Source organism: Hyposmocoma kahamanoa, unplaced genomic scaffold, assembly GCF_003589595.1.
Source record: "Hyposmocoma kahamanoa isolate Upper Pololo Valley unplaced genomic scaffold, ASM358959v1 86, whole genome shotgun sequence".
In the NCBI taxonomy this organism is placed as follows: domain Eukaryota; kingdom Metazoa; phylum Arthropoda; class Insecta; order Lepidoptera; family Cosmopterigidae; genus Hyposmocoma; species Hyposmocoma kahamanoa.
The window spans coordinates 18278401-18295951 of NW_020654289.1; the positions used below are offsets into that span (position 1 = coordinate 18278401).

Genomic DNA, 17551 nt, shown 5'->3' on the forward strand with positions numbered 1-17551 from the left:
AGCATACGAAATTTGTTTCGTAGGATTTGTAATAAATACTTTTTCATCATTGTTTATTTTAATACAAACACAATTATTGTTAGAGTCTATGGTAACATTTATAAGCTATAATTTTATTGAATATTATGTATGACGTTTCACTACCACATTCATTTATTTTTTGTGAAATTACTCCACTATAGTCTGTCTTTTTTGATGATGGAGTCAGTCAGTGGAGTGTGTACGTTACGTATACTACATTTAGAACTATGTCCATTAAAAATACAAATAGAAGATATATTTTTAAGTTTTTCATTTTAAATTTATACAGATAATCAAAATCGCCTGCACACAGCATGAGTACGGTGACGTTCGATATTTCAAGTTTCTAGAGACGTAGTAAGTAATGTAAAATCGAATGAAAAAAATCGATTTAAATGTCTTATCGAGATAGTTTGTAACGAAGAGATAATCTATTTAGAGAAGAGTTTAAAAACAAAAAATAAAAAAAAAAAAAAAAAAAGATTAAATTATTATGTTATTAAGATACGAAAAAACTCCACAACATAAAAAAAACACCAATAACCAAACAAAAAGTCAACAAAAAATCAACAGCTACGAAACGAAATTTGAATAATTACTTCAAAAACATCACACAAAGCTAGAAACAAAAGAAAACGACCCATATACAAGATGTATTGACGCAAGATACATTCATCATATATCATACATTCGATTTATCGATTCTATGATGTAAATCTCTATGGATAAATATTTAGTTTTGCAGTTTAACTATGAAGAAGTTGGGGTAATTTATATTTATTTATACATTTATATTAACATTTCAGTTTCTATCTACTTTATAAACTGTAATTTATATAAAATTACAATTGAAACAAATATTGTTTGTTTTTTGGTCTATTTATAATTATAACAAATTTACTATTTACTTTTTGTAATCTCACTGTGAGAATAATCAATAATAGTATGCATGCAACATAAAAATTTGAAATGTCACAGTACTCATCCCATAAGAAATGGACTAAGTAATCATTAGGACGTCGTAACAATCACAATCCAGCCATTTTTGGCAAAATTGTGCCTTCTTTCACAATCTACCGATAAAATAACAACTACATGCCTATTCAGTATTTTATGAAAACTGGCAATACTGCAAATGTCATTTTACGCGGTCTTCAAAAAGACAGACTATAGTTTGTAATAATTTCGTAACAAAACCTTAACTACGTTCATATAAAGGTTAATCTTTAATTACAGCTAGACAAACTTATACGTCTTTATTTTAGATTACTTTTGAAATATCTATTGAAATTATCTAACAATTCACACCAAACCATGAAACAATTAAATTTGTAGTGATAGCGAAGACATTTCAAAAATGTGTTGTGTCAAAGTAATTTGCAGTGTGTTTACATGCAAATAAGGTATAAAATATCTAAAAGTGAGTGGTGGGTGGTAGATTGTCGTATGAAATAAAACATGAACATTTATACATACATTGGTGCACGAGTAACATAAATGTATATAAAAATTGTGTGATGCTCGTAAATAGTAATTCAACACATGCACAATCTTATACATGACACACACAAAGTCCCCTAAAGCGAGGGCAAACGAGGACAAAAACATGAAAATATCTTAAATGTTTCTTATTTTCAAAATACACTAAATGGTTGAATTCTTATAAAATTTTAAACTCAAGAATTCCATGCAAAATTAAGAAATAATGTGGGTTGCGTGTCTCGACATATCCGTGACTTGTTGAAACTAATGCATCCTACATGCATCAAAAACATGGTCTTAAGAAATTTTCTATTGCAGTGCTTTTACTATTAATCTTTGCAGAATAATACTTGAGACTTGGTGAAATGATTTAACAAAGTGATATCCGCCTGTCTGTTTATATTCGTATCGATACCTCGGAGTAGAAAGGGCGTAAAAGCCAAACAACAAAATATGTGCGTAAAACAAAAATTTATAAAGTTTCAGTTAGTATCTTTTTTTATTAAAATTTGCATATTAAAAAGCCATTTTTTGGCAATTAACAAAAGTTTAAGTCGACAACTCAAAAGAGCAAGAAAATTTTAACCAACTACATCGACAACTCATTTTTAATACAATTGGCCTTTACGTACGGGAAAGAAAGGGTCTTTCCCGAAGTACCGATATCGTCAAAAAACATACAATTACTATCGCAAAGGTATGGGAATATTGCAGTGAGATATACGAAACTATAAGAAACTCCTGCTATGACAGTGACGTGGTTTGATAGCCATAATTTAGTGGCGTCACTTTATAAAACCATAGTCCACAGTCCCTTTTGTTTATGCAATCATTAAAAAATTGTCTCAACAATATCCTAGGGTTCATACGTGAGCAACTTACGTCAGTGAGTTCGATGGTTTCGCCCGTGTTCTCGTCTACGACATCGCCGTAGGACACGCCCGCTATCGAGCATTTGTTGAAAGTCATAATGTTCTGTGTTAACGTGCCCGTTTTGTCCGAGAATATGTACTGGATTTGACCTGGAAACAACGCATTGTTAAAATTCTAAAAATGAAGATTTAATTAAAAAGAATTTCTGGACTACATGAGACGCACATAATCTATGGATTAGGATATCTGTCTTAACTGTGAACAATTAGCCGTAAATATGTTAAAGTTAGTCTAACACATGTAATGTTAGAGATTTCCTCTCAAATATATGAACTACAAATGTTGTTACTTTGGATACTAGTACAGGAAAATACTGAATAATTTTATTGCTATCAATGTAATAACTACTAAGGTAATTTGTGTCTCAATCATTTTAAATACCTTTATGGACACGACAATAATTGAGAGGTAATATTTCCTCATTGAATATCATATGATTTACTACCATGATATTCTTATATTTTTTATGAAAATACTCCACTAGTTTGTTATTATTAACATGGAGTATCAATTCATACAACTTAACTTTAGTACATGTTAAAAGTTGTAGATGGCGACAATTGGATAAAACAAAAAATATAAAGTATTGAATGTTGAAAACTAGAGGTATGTCATACTGTACAAGTATAAAATATTTAAAAAAAATCAAAACTAAACAACATTTACGGAATGTTCATTTACAATAATACTATCAGGTGAAAATAATAAACTGTTATTGAAAAGATATTAGTTTGCAATAAATGGTACAGACGCCATTTCATTGCATTTATTCTCGAAATTAAGTAACGTTTTAGCACTGATTTTTACTTTAAAATATTACAAGTATAAACTGTTTACGATTTTATAATGTGTTATTGTATTATATATAATATAATCAACGCCTGAACAAGACGAATAACCTTGACAAAAATGTAATGGCTGCCACCTGTTGGTCTTTTCGAATTACAAATCGTATCGTGGGTTTACCTGGCATCTATTGATCAGCGTTAAGAATGAAAATGAGCGTCCGAATAAGCGGAGTTACGAGTGCGACATTTCTTTGTATAAGATTGGGTCTCATACAAAAAAATCTGTACTATAGTGTGAATCATATTACATTTCACATTTTAAAAGGTTATTTCGCTATTTTTAACAGTAGTAAACGATTAGAACTCGTTTCAAACTGTAATCCGATTAAACCTAAACTATTCACAATTAGCAACATTTTACTTTACTTAATTTCGTTTAATGCAATAATTATAATAAAAGACTATGGTTAAGATACTAAATCATTTTATAACACTGGTAACACAATCGGGATCAAAAACATTTTTTGTGCCGCCATTTTGTCATGTCATAGATGTAATTCGAGCTTCGTTTCTCGAACTCGAATGTTTTCTTGTCTCCGTAATGATTTTTTAAATTATTGTGTTTGTTTGTTTAGTGTTATATTTTGTAATACATAATTAAAATTGTAGAAAATGAGAACCTCATCCTCTTCCAATTCCATTAAATATAGAAGGCACACCGCGTTCACATTTTGACAATGACACATTTTGACAATGACATTTCATGACATTTCTTTGTTTACATTTTGGACATCTAATTATGATTAGTATAGTATTATATTATCTGTGTTGTTATTGCCACAAAGATCGAACAACACAATGCAAAATTCCTTCGATCTAACCGGACTAGAACCAGTGCCAACCGAGCTACAGAATGAGTTCGTACATCTTACGAACATCTCTATGTGATTGTTACAGACCTTTGTATTGGGTTTAAACTGCTTTTCAGCGCCACCTGTGTTAATTTACATTTCCTGTATTGAAACGAACTATATTTAAATTATATGTTATCATAAAGGAACGTACCTAGTTCCTCATTCAACGTGGTTGTCCTCGCTTTAGCGGCAGTACCAGTCTTTTCGTAATACATCTTCTCGTCCCAGTTTATGAGGAAACTCTGCGCAAATCTTATTACCTATAAGAAAAACACAATATTTAGTCAAACAATTAAAAGAACCCTTAATTATTAAGAATTGGCGGAATAACACTACGGAAAGAAATTATTCTTGTGTGATACCACACACAAAATGCTAGGAATACTTTTGATTTTTTTTTAAATTTATTTAAAAAGGAACTTGTGAGGAGTTTAGTTTCTGGGAAACCTAAGAAAATATGGTAATATCACTCCACTTAAAGCACTATTTTATTTTGATATTGTAATATTTGCAACGAGTATTGTGTACTTACTTCAACAGAGACATAAAGCGATATAGGCACAACAGTGTTCATAACGATGGCGTAGGAAAAGAAGACGAGAAAGGCGATCACGATGGCGCCAGGTACGGGCTCGCTGGGCACCAGCGTGTCCCACGGCAGGTAGCTCTGGAAGTACTGGCCCACGAGCCACTCCCACACGCCACACGCCACAGTGCAGAACACGCACATCGACAGCAGGAAAAATACTATCTGTAAAGTAGAATTCAACATTTACAGTATAATATAACACGTTATCAGAAATACGTGTCTGTCTACATATATACTAGGGTTTCTTCGACTTGAGGAATTCCGGGAAATCTGGCTAACTTCGAGACGAGAAAAATATTCTCGAGAACTCGAGAAATCGAGAAAACAAATTACGTTTTTAAATTACTAAAAAATTGACTTACAAACCTTTGCAGACAAAGGAAAAGTTCAAGTCTTGGAATTTTTTTACGAAGAACAAATATTATTTAAACGCGCATTGCCTTACATGTCCTTTTTTAGATAGATAGATAGATTGTTTAGATAGAGATCTATTACATATTCACAACATTTCTTTGATGGATCAGAAGTACAGAGGCACCAACTTCGTGTGGTATGAGGTCTTTTTGTTGATTCGTTTTGTAATTTTTTCATAAGATACGTCATTATTTGTAATATTGATTTGTTTGTATTAATGTGATTTGTTTTATTTTGTTCAATTGATTGTAATGGCTAAATGTAGATTATTTATAAATGTTCCTAAGAATTACTTGGGTAAGACTGGTTGATTTAATAATAATAACGTTGATAAATAAATGAAACATGTTGGTTTTATTATAAATTGTGTTTATTTTTATTTGTATTTATACTAAGCTAATTTTTTAAGGTTTAAAAAAATTCTCGAACAACTCAAGAAACCCAGCAAATCGGGCTCTGGAATTCCCGAAGCTCGAGGAAAAAAAATATGTCGAGAAATCAAAAATCCTAAATATACTATTGCCCGAGTTCATAGGTACTTTGTGTCGATAAAATAGCTTAAGCTGAAGGTATTTTGAGAGAGACTATTATTGAAGGAATCTTGTTTGAATAGCGTTGACGCGCGTCATCTGTTCTAGGCGCGTAAAAAATACGACGTGTGCATAACGTAAAGTAGGCATGAGGCAGACGATGCCAACGTAAGATAAACCATAATTTTGACCGTGTTGTTTACGCGATTGAAATTCCGGGCAATGTCTAGTTCAATATTGGAATTTATACTACGGCCTCCGTGGTTGAGTGGCTTGCACACCAGTTTTCTGAGGTCCCGGGTTCGGTCCCCGGCCGGGTCAGTGAAGAAATTAACATTTCTATGTGGTCTTAGATCTGGGTGTTTGTCGTACCGTCGTTGTTTCCGATTTCCATAACACACTTGTGTCCCGAAGTAAGTACCTAAAGCACTAGCTTTAGGTACTTACTTCGGGATCAGAGCAACGTATGTGATGTTGTCTAATATTAATATTAATTATAAAATATTAATAATATATATATAAATATTAATTATTTATTTATGTTTACTAACTTTTTAAGATACCTATGTTTTAATTATTAATACAAAGATTGAACACTTAGAAAAAAATCCTTCGAACCGGCCGTATTCGAACCGACGTCTCCTAGCAAATAGTGCCTATGACGCTATGCCAACTAAGCCACGGAACGCACCAGCAGACCTCAAGAATTTTTCCATGTGCCCGTTGTCGGAGATGTTTGTATTTGGTTTTTCAACGACTTTTTAGCCGTAACGCCATCTATTAGAAACCCATGAAAGTATTTCGTCACCCAATTTGATACCTTTATAGCTACCAGCCCTGGCTAGAGATGTCGCTATTATCTGTAATTATTTTTTTTATTGATTTGTTACCTACGTTTGTTTAGTATAATTGTACAGAAAATAACTTATTGAGAGGTGGTAAGTAGCTTGTTTGTTATTTCAGTAATTTTAACAGTCAAATTAGGCCTATATACAAATAATAAGTCCTTAGGTCATTAAGTTCATATTGACTGAGATGTCACTCAGATATTGAGATGCATTTGTATTAATAGACTCTAATCAACGTTATTTTAGACGATATCATTTCAAGTGACCAAAACCCTGCACTTGAATGACTAGGACTTAATAATGATTTTGGGTAACCAGTGCTGCCGGACATTTATATATAGTGGAAATTTTGATAATTCTGAAATAAAGCGTATAGCAGAGTCTGCTAAAGATCTTAATTAATAAGCTGAAAACCAGATTCTGGCGAAATCTTAAAATGGGTGCCGCCTATAAGCGAAGAAGAATTAATTTAGAGTAATTGTTATGAGCACTCAAGTATATTTATTGATAAAGACAGTTGATTTAAATATGGCCTTAATATTAATCTCTCACTTGAGAAGGATTTATGGATGCAAGGATTAAAAGAAATACTTACCCCTATTATAAGAAAATTAAGTAGTCTATCTATGCTGGTGCGCTTAAACTTGGTTTTCCCGGAGTTCTGCATAAGCTTGGTGTCCTTTCCGGCAAAAACGACGACGCCGTAGCACCACGACGTGTTGCGCAGCACGCAGCCCCTCAACAAGATCTTGTCGTTGTCCAGCGAGAAGTGTTGTTCACGCCAGCTTAACGTGCCTACAAATACAATGTTTATGTTTATTATTTTTTAACCGACTTCATAAAAAGGAGGAGGTTCTCAATTCGTCTGTATGTCTGTGTGTTACGCGATAACCCCGCCAATTGTAAACCGATTATGATGTTTTTTTTTGTTGGAAAGAGAATACCTCAGAAGTGGTCACATTTAAATTTGAAGGAAATATTCCAAATCTAAGGGTAGTAAACTGGGGGATGATTCGATTTCCGGGCCGGGAGAAATATTTGTAAGGCCTACATTTATTTCTCTCGCGAGTTTGGATGTAATTTGTGGTTGTCTATGTGTGTCGATGGCACCCGCGATTCAGGGTTTCCCTAGTGCGTGGCTATGAGTGTGTGCGTTAAAGAAACTTATATATTTACTTATTTCGTTTTAAGCTGTTGGTTTTCCTTTTAGATAAATAAACAAATTTGACAAAATCTAGCCAATTGCAAAGTAAAAAATATTTTTATGCTTATTTTAAAATTAAATGAGCCTTGAGAATAGAACAATAATAATTAACAATATAACGTTTTAACAGTCAGTGTATGAAACTAATGAGTGCTAATTATGCCTCTAATTAATAAGTTATAATTATAACGGGCTATATATTATCGTGTGATAACAAAAGCCAATAATGTTTTATTATTCCTAATAAAATACTATATGGTTTCGTAATAATTGTTTTAATAATATTGTTTCAACACTTGTTTAAAAACTTTATAGTGTTTTAGGACGAAATAAAATTATAACTAGGATATAGTTTTAATTTATGACTATGCTCGTCCAAACACGCCCCATTATTATACATTTTGTAATACCAAGTAACGAAAAGAATAAGTCGTGTGTCTGGTGGTAAGCGACACGCCTATCCATAACAGTTGCAGTGCCAATTATAGCATAGTTTCCCAAAGTGGTCCCTATTGCCCCCTAGTGAGCGCTGAAGAGTCACTAGCGGGGCAGTAGGGTCCTCGCATTTGAATAAAAAAAATTATACATAATACACACACGTGAAATTTTTACCTTGTGATTTTTGGTGTTAAGTAAATATAAAAAAAAATTTTTTTTTGTGGCAGGGGGCGCTTTAATTTTTTTATCTTGTCTAAGTGGGCGGTGAACGAAAAAATTTGGCAACCTATGAATTAAAACTTCGCAAAAAGCTGACGGGAACTGCCATTGCACCCTCAGACTTAAAGTTGACAGACAAGTCCGACGCGCCGATAATTCCCAATATATATAATTTCCACGTTTGAAAACCGGGACGCAGTAATCTTCACATTACTGCTTGGTGGCTGAAATGAGTAAGGTGGCAGTACTTTTTTTGACGAACTCTTTCAGAAGGAGCTGTACTGCTACTTGATGACATCGCTTTATACATCCTGTATAAAGTTGCAATTAAATCAATTCAATCAAATCGCTATCAAAACAATTACGGCAAACCTCTGCTATTTTAGTTTTTATTAAAAACTAAAATAGCAGAGATGAGATATTGAGGCCGAGCGTCTGTTGATTTTACATAAAAATATATTAAAAAACATAAATGATATAAATTGCACTTATACCTAATAATTGGCAGCACTACGAATACGGGTTGTAGTGACAAAAAGGACGCAAGATCATTAACACAATTCCAATACAATTCATTACTATGCTATAAAGTACAAATTGCACTTAATTTCCTTTTCCTGTTGTTTCGTTTAAATATAGATATTGCTATACACACATGGGCACATGTACTCCTATCGGAGTCGTGTAACAACGGTATTACATTATATGCGTAGGAGTGCAAGTTGAAATTGTCGAAGTAATTGTGAGGAAGACTTAAACTGTATTTTGCCTGCCTCTGTAGCCGAACGGTTACCATATTGGACTGCCATGCAGAGGTCCCGGGTTCGATTCCCGGGCCGAGAGAAATATTTGTATGGCATACATCATTTAGTTTGGGTGTAATTTTATGGTTGCATTGTGTGTATCCATGGCAGCCGCGATACAGGGTTTCCCTGGTGCTATGAGTGCGTGCGCGTTATTGTTATTATTTAATCTTTTTTTAGTAGCAGTAGAACTCCTGGAGAAAGAGTTCGTCCAGGAAAGTACTGCCACCTCATCTACTTTCGCGTTCCGGTTTTAAAGAGTAAGGATATAGATGAAATTACAGGCACATGGGACTATCAACTTATGTCTCAGGGTGACAGGCGCAGTTGCAGTGTCTAAGTGGCCCAGCAACCGCGTTACACCATCTTACTTCGAGGTACTACTCAGTAGACACATGAGCAATTTAGAAAACAATTTGTTTTACCGGGAATTGAGGCTAGGACCTCCTCATCAAGCGCTCACGATGTTAACCACTGAATCCCGAGGTCAGTAACAATTAAATAGATAATGGGTATTTATTATATTTATTACCTTAATAATACGTTAATTACGTTACGTATGCTATCGTAGTTTCGTCGCAATATTGCAAATCCACTGGTCTGTGGCAGGTGTTTTGTAAGCTAGAGCTAATGAAAAGCGAAAGGCCTGATGAGCCAGTTTAATTACGAAATTATCATCTGCAATTATTGTATAATGATGTCTGACAGACTTGGCTAAATATCCAAGACTTGACTTGTTTGTGGGGCTAAGTAGTTCTTTTCCTCCCATTCATTCCAATATTTATAGGCTCCAAAACTACATAAGATTTGCTATTCCTTTTAACTCTTTGAACTGGTATTACATGGCCTGTTCTACAGGGCCTGTGTTCAACAACAACGCCTTCACCTGACGATAATCGTCTTGGATCTAAATGTCAGGTTTCGTGTTACAATGGTTGTAGGTAGAAATGTCGTAGGTTATATGCAATGCTGGGTAACACTTCTCTAGAAACCCCTTATTCGGTTAAACATGTGAAGAAGTCAATGGACTTGATTGCTTTCTGTTGCGTCATACATTAACATTATAGATTACTTTGACGCCCATTTATATTATAAATGTTAAAAGTTCTTGATTTTTATAGGTCGGATTGAATTGTGTAAATAATAAAAAAGACAGAATTTTTGTTTAACAAATATCAAGTGACGGGACGAACAAGTCGTGCGCCTGATGGTAAGCTACACGCCTGTCCATAACAGTTACAGTGCCACTCAGAGCTTTAAATTGCAAAGATCGGAGGGGTGCTACCACTGCGCCCATCACCCTGAGACACAAGGTGACAAGTCCCATGTACCTGTAATTTCACCATTTTCAAATTTATTTATAAAAGATAAAATTGGGAAAAAAATCATTTGTAGGCCATGTTGTTATTTTTTTAAACGCGCACAACCCCGCACTACTTTATATGTAATAGTTTACCCGGTCCGGGAATCGAACCGGAACATCAGCGTGATAATCCAGCATGGTAACCGTTCGGCCACGGAGGCAGTTGTTTAGCAGTACTCATGTTGTCGTGTATGTTATCTTAATTAGAATCTCTTAAACCATTCTTTCCAACTTTACAAGCAGAAATCGTTTAAGAATAAAGAAAATTATGGAGATATCCAAAAAATCTAAGAGAACTTACCTTCGAACTTATTAAGTAAATTATTGGGCTTTTCACAGACGATCTCGCCATCGAAGGCACCCAGTTGTGCGTCGTCCTGGCCCATCGCGGCCGTCTCCGAAAGGCACTGCCGACATTTCAGATTCGTCTCTCTGCAATAAACAAGTTTCATAATTTACAACCATTTTCGCGTAATCTGAGCATTACTGCTTTCCGGTTTTGAATGGGAAATTACATGGGCCTTGTGTCGCGAATTATGTCGCGATTTAGTATTAATTTTGTAATATCAGCATTAATAAATTTACTCTGTCATAATATCTAAGAGTAGGGAACGAGTCCGACAGTCCAGGTGTCATAAATTCTGAAGGTGAGTTATCAGGCGTCTGTTGGGAGTGCACAGGTTGATCGGCACTACAGTTGGTAAGTTTGCACAATGTTTGTTACTAACTTGGATACAGTATTTGTTGTCTAGACAGACTGAAGATAGACCTGAACGAAGTAGTAACAGAGTTTGAATGAGACCCGCCACTTTTACTTGAAGGTATAAATGAAGCGGTGGAACAGGAAGGGCTGTAAGGGTGTGTGTGTGGAGGCCTGTCATAGGGGTCAGAGGATCCCACTCACAGACATATATCTAAATACACGCCGCAAGTACAGCAATTTGTATGAAAACCAAGCGTGCCACATATTTTGTACCTACTATAACGTCATAAAAACTATTTAATGATGAAAACCTTCCGCCCGCTCTACATCGATTGATTGAACGGAATACGCGTAAAAACACGTATTCTATTCAATTAATCGATTCTAAACAGAATATTTTTTGTTCAAGTAGTTGTTGATTACAAGTAGTAGTAATATTAATATATTAGGGGTTAAAGTATGAAATTGCCGTTTTATTGCAATAGGTTCTTTGAATTTTCATAGAATCTTCATGGTTTGAGGTTTTCGAATGAAACTTTTTTCAAATGGTTTCTGTGATTTTCTTTTTTTTTTTAATTTGAAACATTTGAATATCGACTTTCAATTGTTTTTGTTATTCAATTTAGACAAGAAAGATGGATACTGCGAAAATTCGAGTGATTTTTTAATACGAGTTCTAACTAACGCGGCAGAAACAGCCCGCAATATCAATGCTGCGTTTGGAGAAGGGTCTACTAATGAACGCACCGTGCGATTTTGGTTTAAACGCTTTCGTGATGGAAATTTCGACTTAAAGAACGAGCCACGAGGAAGACCGCCCGACCGATCGTTATTCACACAGGTGAATAACGATGAATTAAGAGAGATAGTGGAAGCCGATCCTAGTCAAACTACCCAGGAATTAGCGGCATGGTTTAACGTTACCTTACCCACAATATTGACTCACTTGCGTCAAATCAATAAAATAAAAAAATACGAAAAATGGGTGCCTCATGATTTGACTGATCTGCAGAAAGAAACGCGTGTTGAAACTTGTGTTGCCTTGTTGAACCGGTACAGAAATGAAGGAATATTGGATCGAATTGTAACATGTGATGAAAAGTGGATTCTTTATGATAACCGGAAAAGAAAAATGCAATGGCTGACCCCAGGTCAAATGCCACAACAGTGTCCTAAAGCAAAACTTACCAATAAAAAGGTAATGGTAACTGTTTGGTGGTCTCAGCATGGTGTTATTCACTATAGTTTTCTCCGATCTGGTCAAGCAATAACGGCAGATGTCTATTGTGCCGAACTCCGAACCATGTTGATAAAACTAGCAGTAAAACAGCCCCGACTCATGAATCGATCTTCACCATTATTGCTCCACGACAACGCGAGACCTCACACAGCACGAGAAACCATTTTGACCCTTCAGGAACTGCAGTTAGAAACCATTCGTCATCCTCCGTATTCACGAGACCTTGCTCCAACGGACTACCATTTTTTTCGTGATTTGGACAATTATCTACGTGACAAGAAGTTTTCTTCCCAGGAGGCAGTACAAAATGCTTTCACACAGTTTGTGCAGTCTAGATCGTCGGAGTTCCATCGCAAAGGCATTAATAACCTTCCCATTAGATGGCAGCAATGTATAGATAATAATGGCAACTATTTTGATTAAATAAATTTGTTACAAATTTAAAAAATAAACAATTTAGATTTTCAGTACAAATCGGCAATTTCATACTTTAACCCCTATTAGAAGAATAATATATAGTAGAAACATACTAGAATAAAATAGTTAAGTCCTTTATTTTACTAGTTTTTAAAAAATGTTGATTACTTAACAAAAATTAAGACATTAATTTTTAATCGACTTTAAATATTAAAATTATTGTCCTTCCAATAAAATGAGCTTATTATATAACATCTTTTTGTAATGGAAGATCTTATCGATTAACTTAAATAATGAAAACGCTCGTCGATATATATAAGCTTGCGACTGCCTTAATTAATTTTACTAGATGGTTTTCTGTTGGTAATTGTTATAATAAATAATAAAATGTTACTGCTGACAAATATGGTAAAATCTTATTAATCAAAAGAGGTTTACTTAATGACCGCCTCGTGTGAAATTTTTGTGATTTGTTTATTATTTCTCGGATTTCTTACTCTGCTACTCTTCATATTTGGATAGCATCTTAGGTGAGATAAACTAGACCACCTTCGTCCTCGAAAGCAACGAACTCATAGGTATGACCAACTCCAGTTTTTTGTAAAGACAGCGCACTGTTAATTCTTCGCATTATATATTTTTTTGTATTACTCGTACTACATATGTATGTAATTATTTGCTCACTATATTCGGACAGCAAGTTTGCTGCAAAAATTATCAAAATTACAGATACTACTGATAATAAATACTACAAAACTGAAAAAAAAAACGAAACGTTACTAAACGTTATAACAAAAGAGTTATAGAATATTTTTATAATATTGCTAAAGTCATAATAGTTTTCGTCCCTTTGTTTTCAAAATCGATCAGAATCGAGAACAGTTTTGCCTAACGTGTTAAATAACTAAATGTTAAATTTGGCCAAAGAAATGTAGAAGCGGCCGTACCACGAAACTGAATGCATTATACAAAAGTGCGTTTGTTCGATATGCATGGCCTATTAAGAAAGAATCACAAATGTATCGCACCAAGTAACAGCCGCAATGTTTACAAATCATGAGGCATACACTCGGTTGCATATTTCGATATCGAAATTCATACGAAACCAAAATAATTTTTTAAAATAAATTATGCATCTTCTGATTACAAAATCACTTGCCCGTGGAAGGAAACGTCCCTGTTTACCCGTTTACCCAGTTATGGTGCTTTTGCTGTTTATAATGGCACAATTACGCATTTTTCGCGTTTTCGACTGGTTTATCTACGATAACAGTCGAGCGCGTTCTGAAGTGTAGCAGCGGTAAGTGAATTTCACTTATTTTGGGCACGCGAAGTACGTACACTTGCGTCTATCTAGATATATGTCTGTGATCCCACTAGTTCTGATCCAGAGGATCGATTTGAGGTCAATGACCTATGAGGACAATGACGTAGAATCAAATTGGAAGAGGTATACGCGAAGATACTTTATTACATGCGATAGAAGCAATGTCGCCTAAATATGTAATTTACATTATGATAGAACCTTAGGCGTGGCGACAACTTATAAAGTTATATCTCAAGATAACGCGCGCAGTTGCAATCTTTTCGATTTAAAGCTCTCTGTGTGGCACTGGAACTGCTATGGACATGTCGTTTATCACCAAGTCCACGACTTGTTCATCACATCACTTGGTATTAAAAAAATAACTTCGTTTATATTCGATTTAAAAAATACCCTAGTCTATGGATTCCACTTACGACGTTATTATGAATCAAATTATGACTAAGGAACATGTGCAGAATCTCAATTGAAACATTTTAAGTGTTTTGACGTTACGGAATAATAAACATTCCAAAAACATTTATTATTCTCTTGGGATTACAGCAAAAGAACCGAACTAACGGCTGTTTTATTTTCTATACATTCTTTATTACATAAACGTAGGCGACATCAGACTCCTTTACACGTGAATTAACAAAAGTTTTAGAATTACATATATTCGCCAAGATTTATTGAAATCGGTTACTGGAAAGTGTGCGAAACCTGATTCATCCCCTAGTTTGCCACCCTTAGAGGTGGAAAATGGGACCAATACTGAGGTACATTCTTTCCAATAAAAAATAATCATCAAAATCGGTTCACGAACGCGAGTTATCGCGTAACATACATACAAAAAAACAGTCGAATTGAGAACCTACTTTTTTGAAGTCTGTTAACAATGTATAGACGCCTAACACTACGTACCTACGTATAATAATGCAATAAGTTGACTAAAATAATCAAAAATTTTCTTGAGCCCATGATGGGATGATGTCATATTCAGGAATGACGATTGAACATTTGTGTCTGAAGCTGAAGAAATTGCTGAGTCGCGTTGTATCTATTTTTCCAACCACGAGGTATATTGGATGATAAAGAACAACAGTAGAATAGTAAATATTTGCAGGTCCATTATTGATCCGTGCACTCAATGGCTTCAGGAAATCACGTAGCAGTATCGCTTAATACGTTTGCGGGCTGACGACCTGACACACTGCAGATTATTAAACTAGATTATTCTCTGAAGTAAATACAAAAGTACGTCAAACTTAACAATTAAAATTTAAATTAAACTCTACGTCGCTTCAGATAATAATGGTCCAAAGTATAAAATTTGACATACCTACTCTTAACTCACACTGACGTAGAGTCGAAGCGTCGCGTCGTTTTCAACTACAAAAAGGCGAAGGCGCGCGTTGTCGCGCGTATATTCCATACTTGCATAACACATATTTGTACCTAATTATGGGAAAATAGAGATGAATATGCAATAGGCGAAAAACATGACGCGTCGCGACGCTTCGACTCTGCGCCAGTGTGAGTTGAGCCTTTAAGCATTCTGTCTAATATGTAATTTTGCAAAGGGTGTTTTTAATAAATAGATAATCAAGAGTGCGCTAAATCAATTGGAACAGACGAGTTTTATACGTAAGAGTGGTAACACACGGTGACTTTTAGCAGCGATGCTAACACGCGTTAGTCAAACGTGCGATTGCATCGATGCAAACGCGTGACTGCAACGATACAAACGCGACGACTCAAGCCTTGCAGACTTTTAGCAGCGATGCTAACGCGCGTTCGTGTAACGCGCGATTGCATAGCTACACTTGCGATTTGTAGGCGATTGCATCGATGCAAACGCGCGCCTGCATCGATACAAACGCGCGATTGCATCGATGTAATCCTATAAATCCCAAATGTGGCGATGCAATCGCGCGTTTGTAGCGATGCAGTCGCGCGCTTGCATCGCGTTTGCATCGTTGCTTAAAATCGCGCTCGTATGTAAAGGTAGACGATTAGCGACTGCATCGCCGCTATTAATACTACTAAATTAAGCAAAGTGCTTTACGTCGTACATCCTGACATAAAACTACGCTAACATTCCAACCGTTGACGCAGACGTACGTAACTTTATGTACGTTTTTAGCTAACATTGTCTATCTCAAGGATAGAAAGCAACAACTAGATGTATACAATTTATTGCGTAGCATCTAGTTTTAATAAATCATTACTCCACTTTCAGTTGCAGTAACGTAAAATGCAGCCATGTTAGAACGCAGATTTTGTGATTGACTTTTTTTTATTAACTTGTACTAAATCAACAGTATTTTTTTATTTTGATAACATGAACATGACAATGTAGTAAAATGTACAGTGGAGCGTAGTATAATCTATTAAGATTGAATTGCGACAATATAAAATCAGGTCTTCTCTGTGTGCAACTGCACTAAACGCGTAATAAACGCCCTTCGTTTCTTTATTCTCCACACTAAACATTGACAAAAATAACCTAACCTCAGTACAGAGTACTAAAAAAACCGACCTCAAAAGTCATTCATCGCCTAGTTTAGGTACCTTACCCTTAGAGGTCGAATATTTTCTTCAAATTTAAATTGTACCACTTCTTTCCAACAAAAAAGAATCATCAGAATCGACGGATTCACAAATGACGGAGTTATCGCGTAACATACATACAAAGTAATCAACATTCACAATAATGAGGACCCAGTAATTGACACTTACTAATAAGAAACATGTTACTATGATACAAATTTTGGTCCAAAATCTTATTAGAAAACAACTTAAAAAAATGTCCAACAGTGGTGGTGCTTGTCAGTCACTGGTGCCACCGCCTTATACTTACCTATATGTTTATTATCAGGATTTTTATGCACTTTTATGAGATACGCCTTGGTCAATTTCCGCAGAAAGTAAAAAATCTTCGAAATTCAAATAAACAAGATGGCCGCCATACAAATTTCGAAGCCTTCTATCACGGAAATTATTAGAGATAGGTAGGAGGTGCTGGAAGAAATGTCATAGAGGGTATCAATGGTCAATTGCCTGTGTTGAAGATGGCGAATCCAATATGGCGGCCGAAGAAAAACTTGCTTCGATGCGTCTGAAAATTGGCATGCAGGGGTCTTTAGGAGTCCTTAATTATAATTTGGGGTCAAACGTTTTTTTTCGCCATTTTTTAATATGGCTGCCATATAAGCGATTTTTTCGTTAAAAATAGCTGCCGAAAGAGACTCACTCTGTTTCAGCTAAAAATTGGCATGTGGAGGCCTCCAGAAGTGCCAGATAATAATTTGTGCTCAAAATTGGTTTTTCGCCATTTTC

General features: G+C 35.1%; 1 protein-coding gene across 4 annotated transcripts in view; it reads right to left on the minus strand.

Moving 5' to 3' along the window:
* LOC113234949 (probable phospholipid-transporting ATPase IM) overlaps positions 1 to 17551 on the minus strand; it is a 132695-nt gene that overhangs the window by 25581 nt on the left and 89563 nt on the right. For all 4 annotated transcript variants that reach the window (XM_026470476.1, XM_026470475.1, XM_026470473.1 and 1 more), the window contains 5 exons: positions 10848 to 10978; positions 7115 to 7314; positions 4671 to 4889; positions 4290 to 4398; positions 2386 to 2525 (listed from right to left, as the gene is read on the minus strand). In XM_026470476.1, coding sequence (XP_026326261.1) covers positions 2386 to 2525; positions 4290 to 4398; positions 4671 to 4889; positions 7115 to 7314; positions 10848 to 10978 — 799 coding nt within the window. The remainder of the gene's footprint in view (positions 1 to 2385; positions 2526 to 4289; positions 4399 to 4670; positions 4890 to 7114; positions 7315 to 10847; positions 10979 to 17551) is intronic.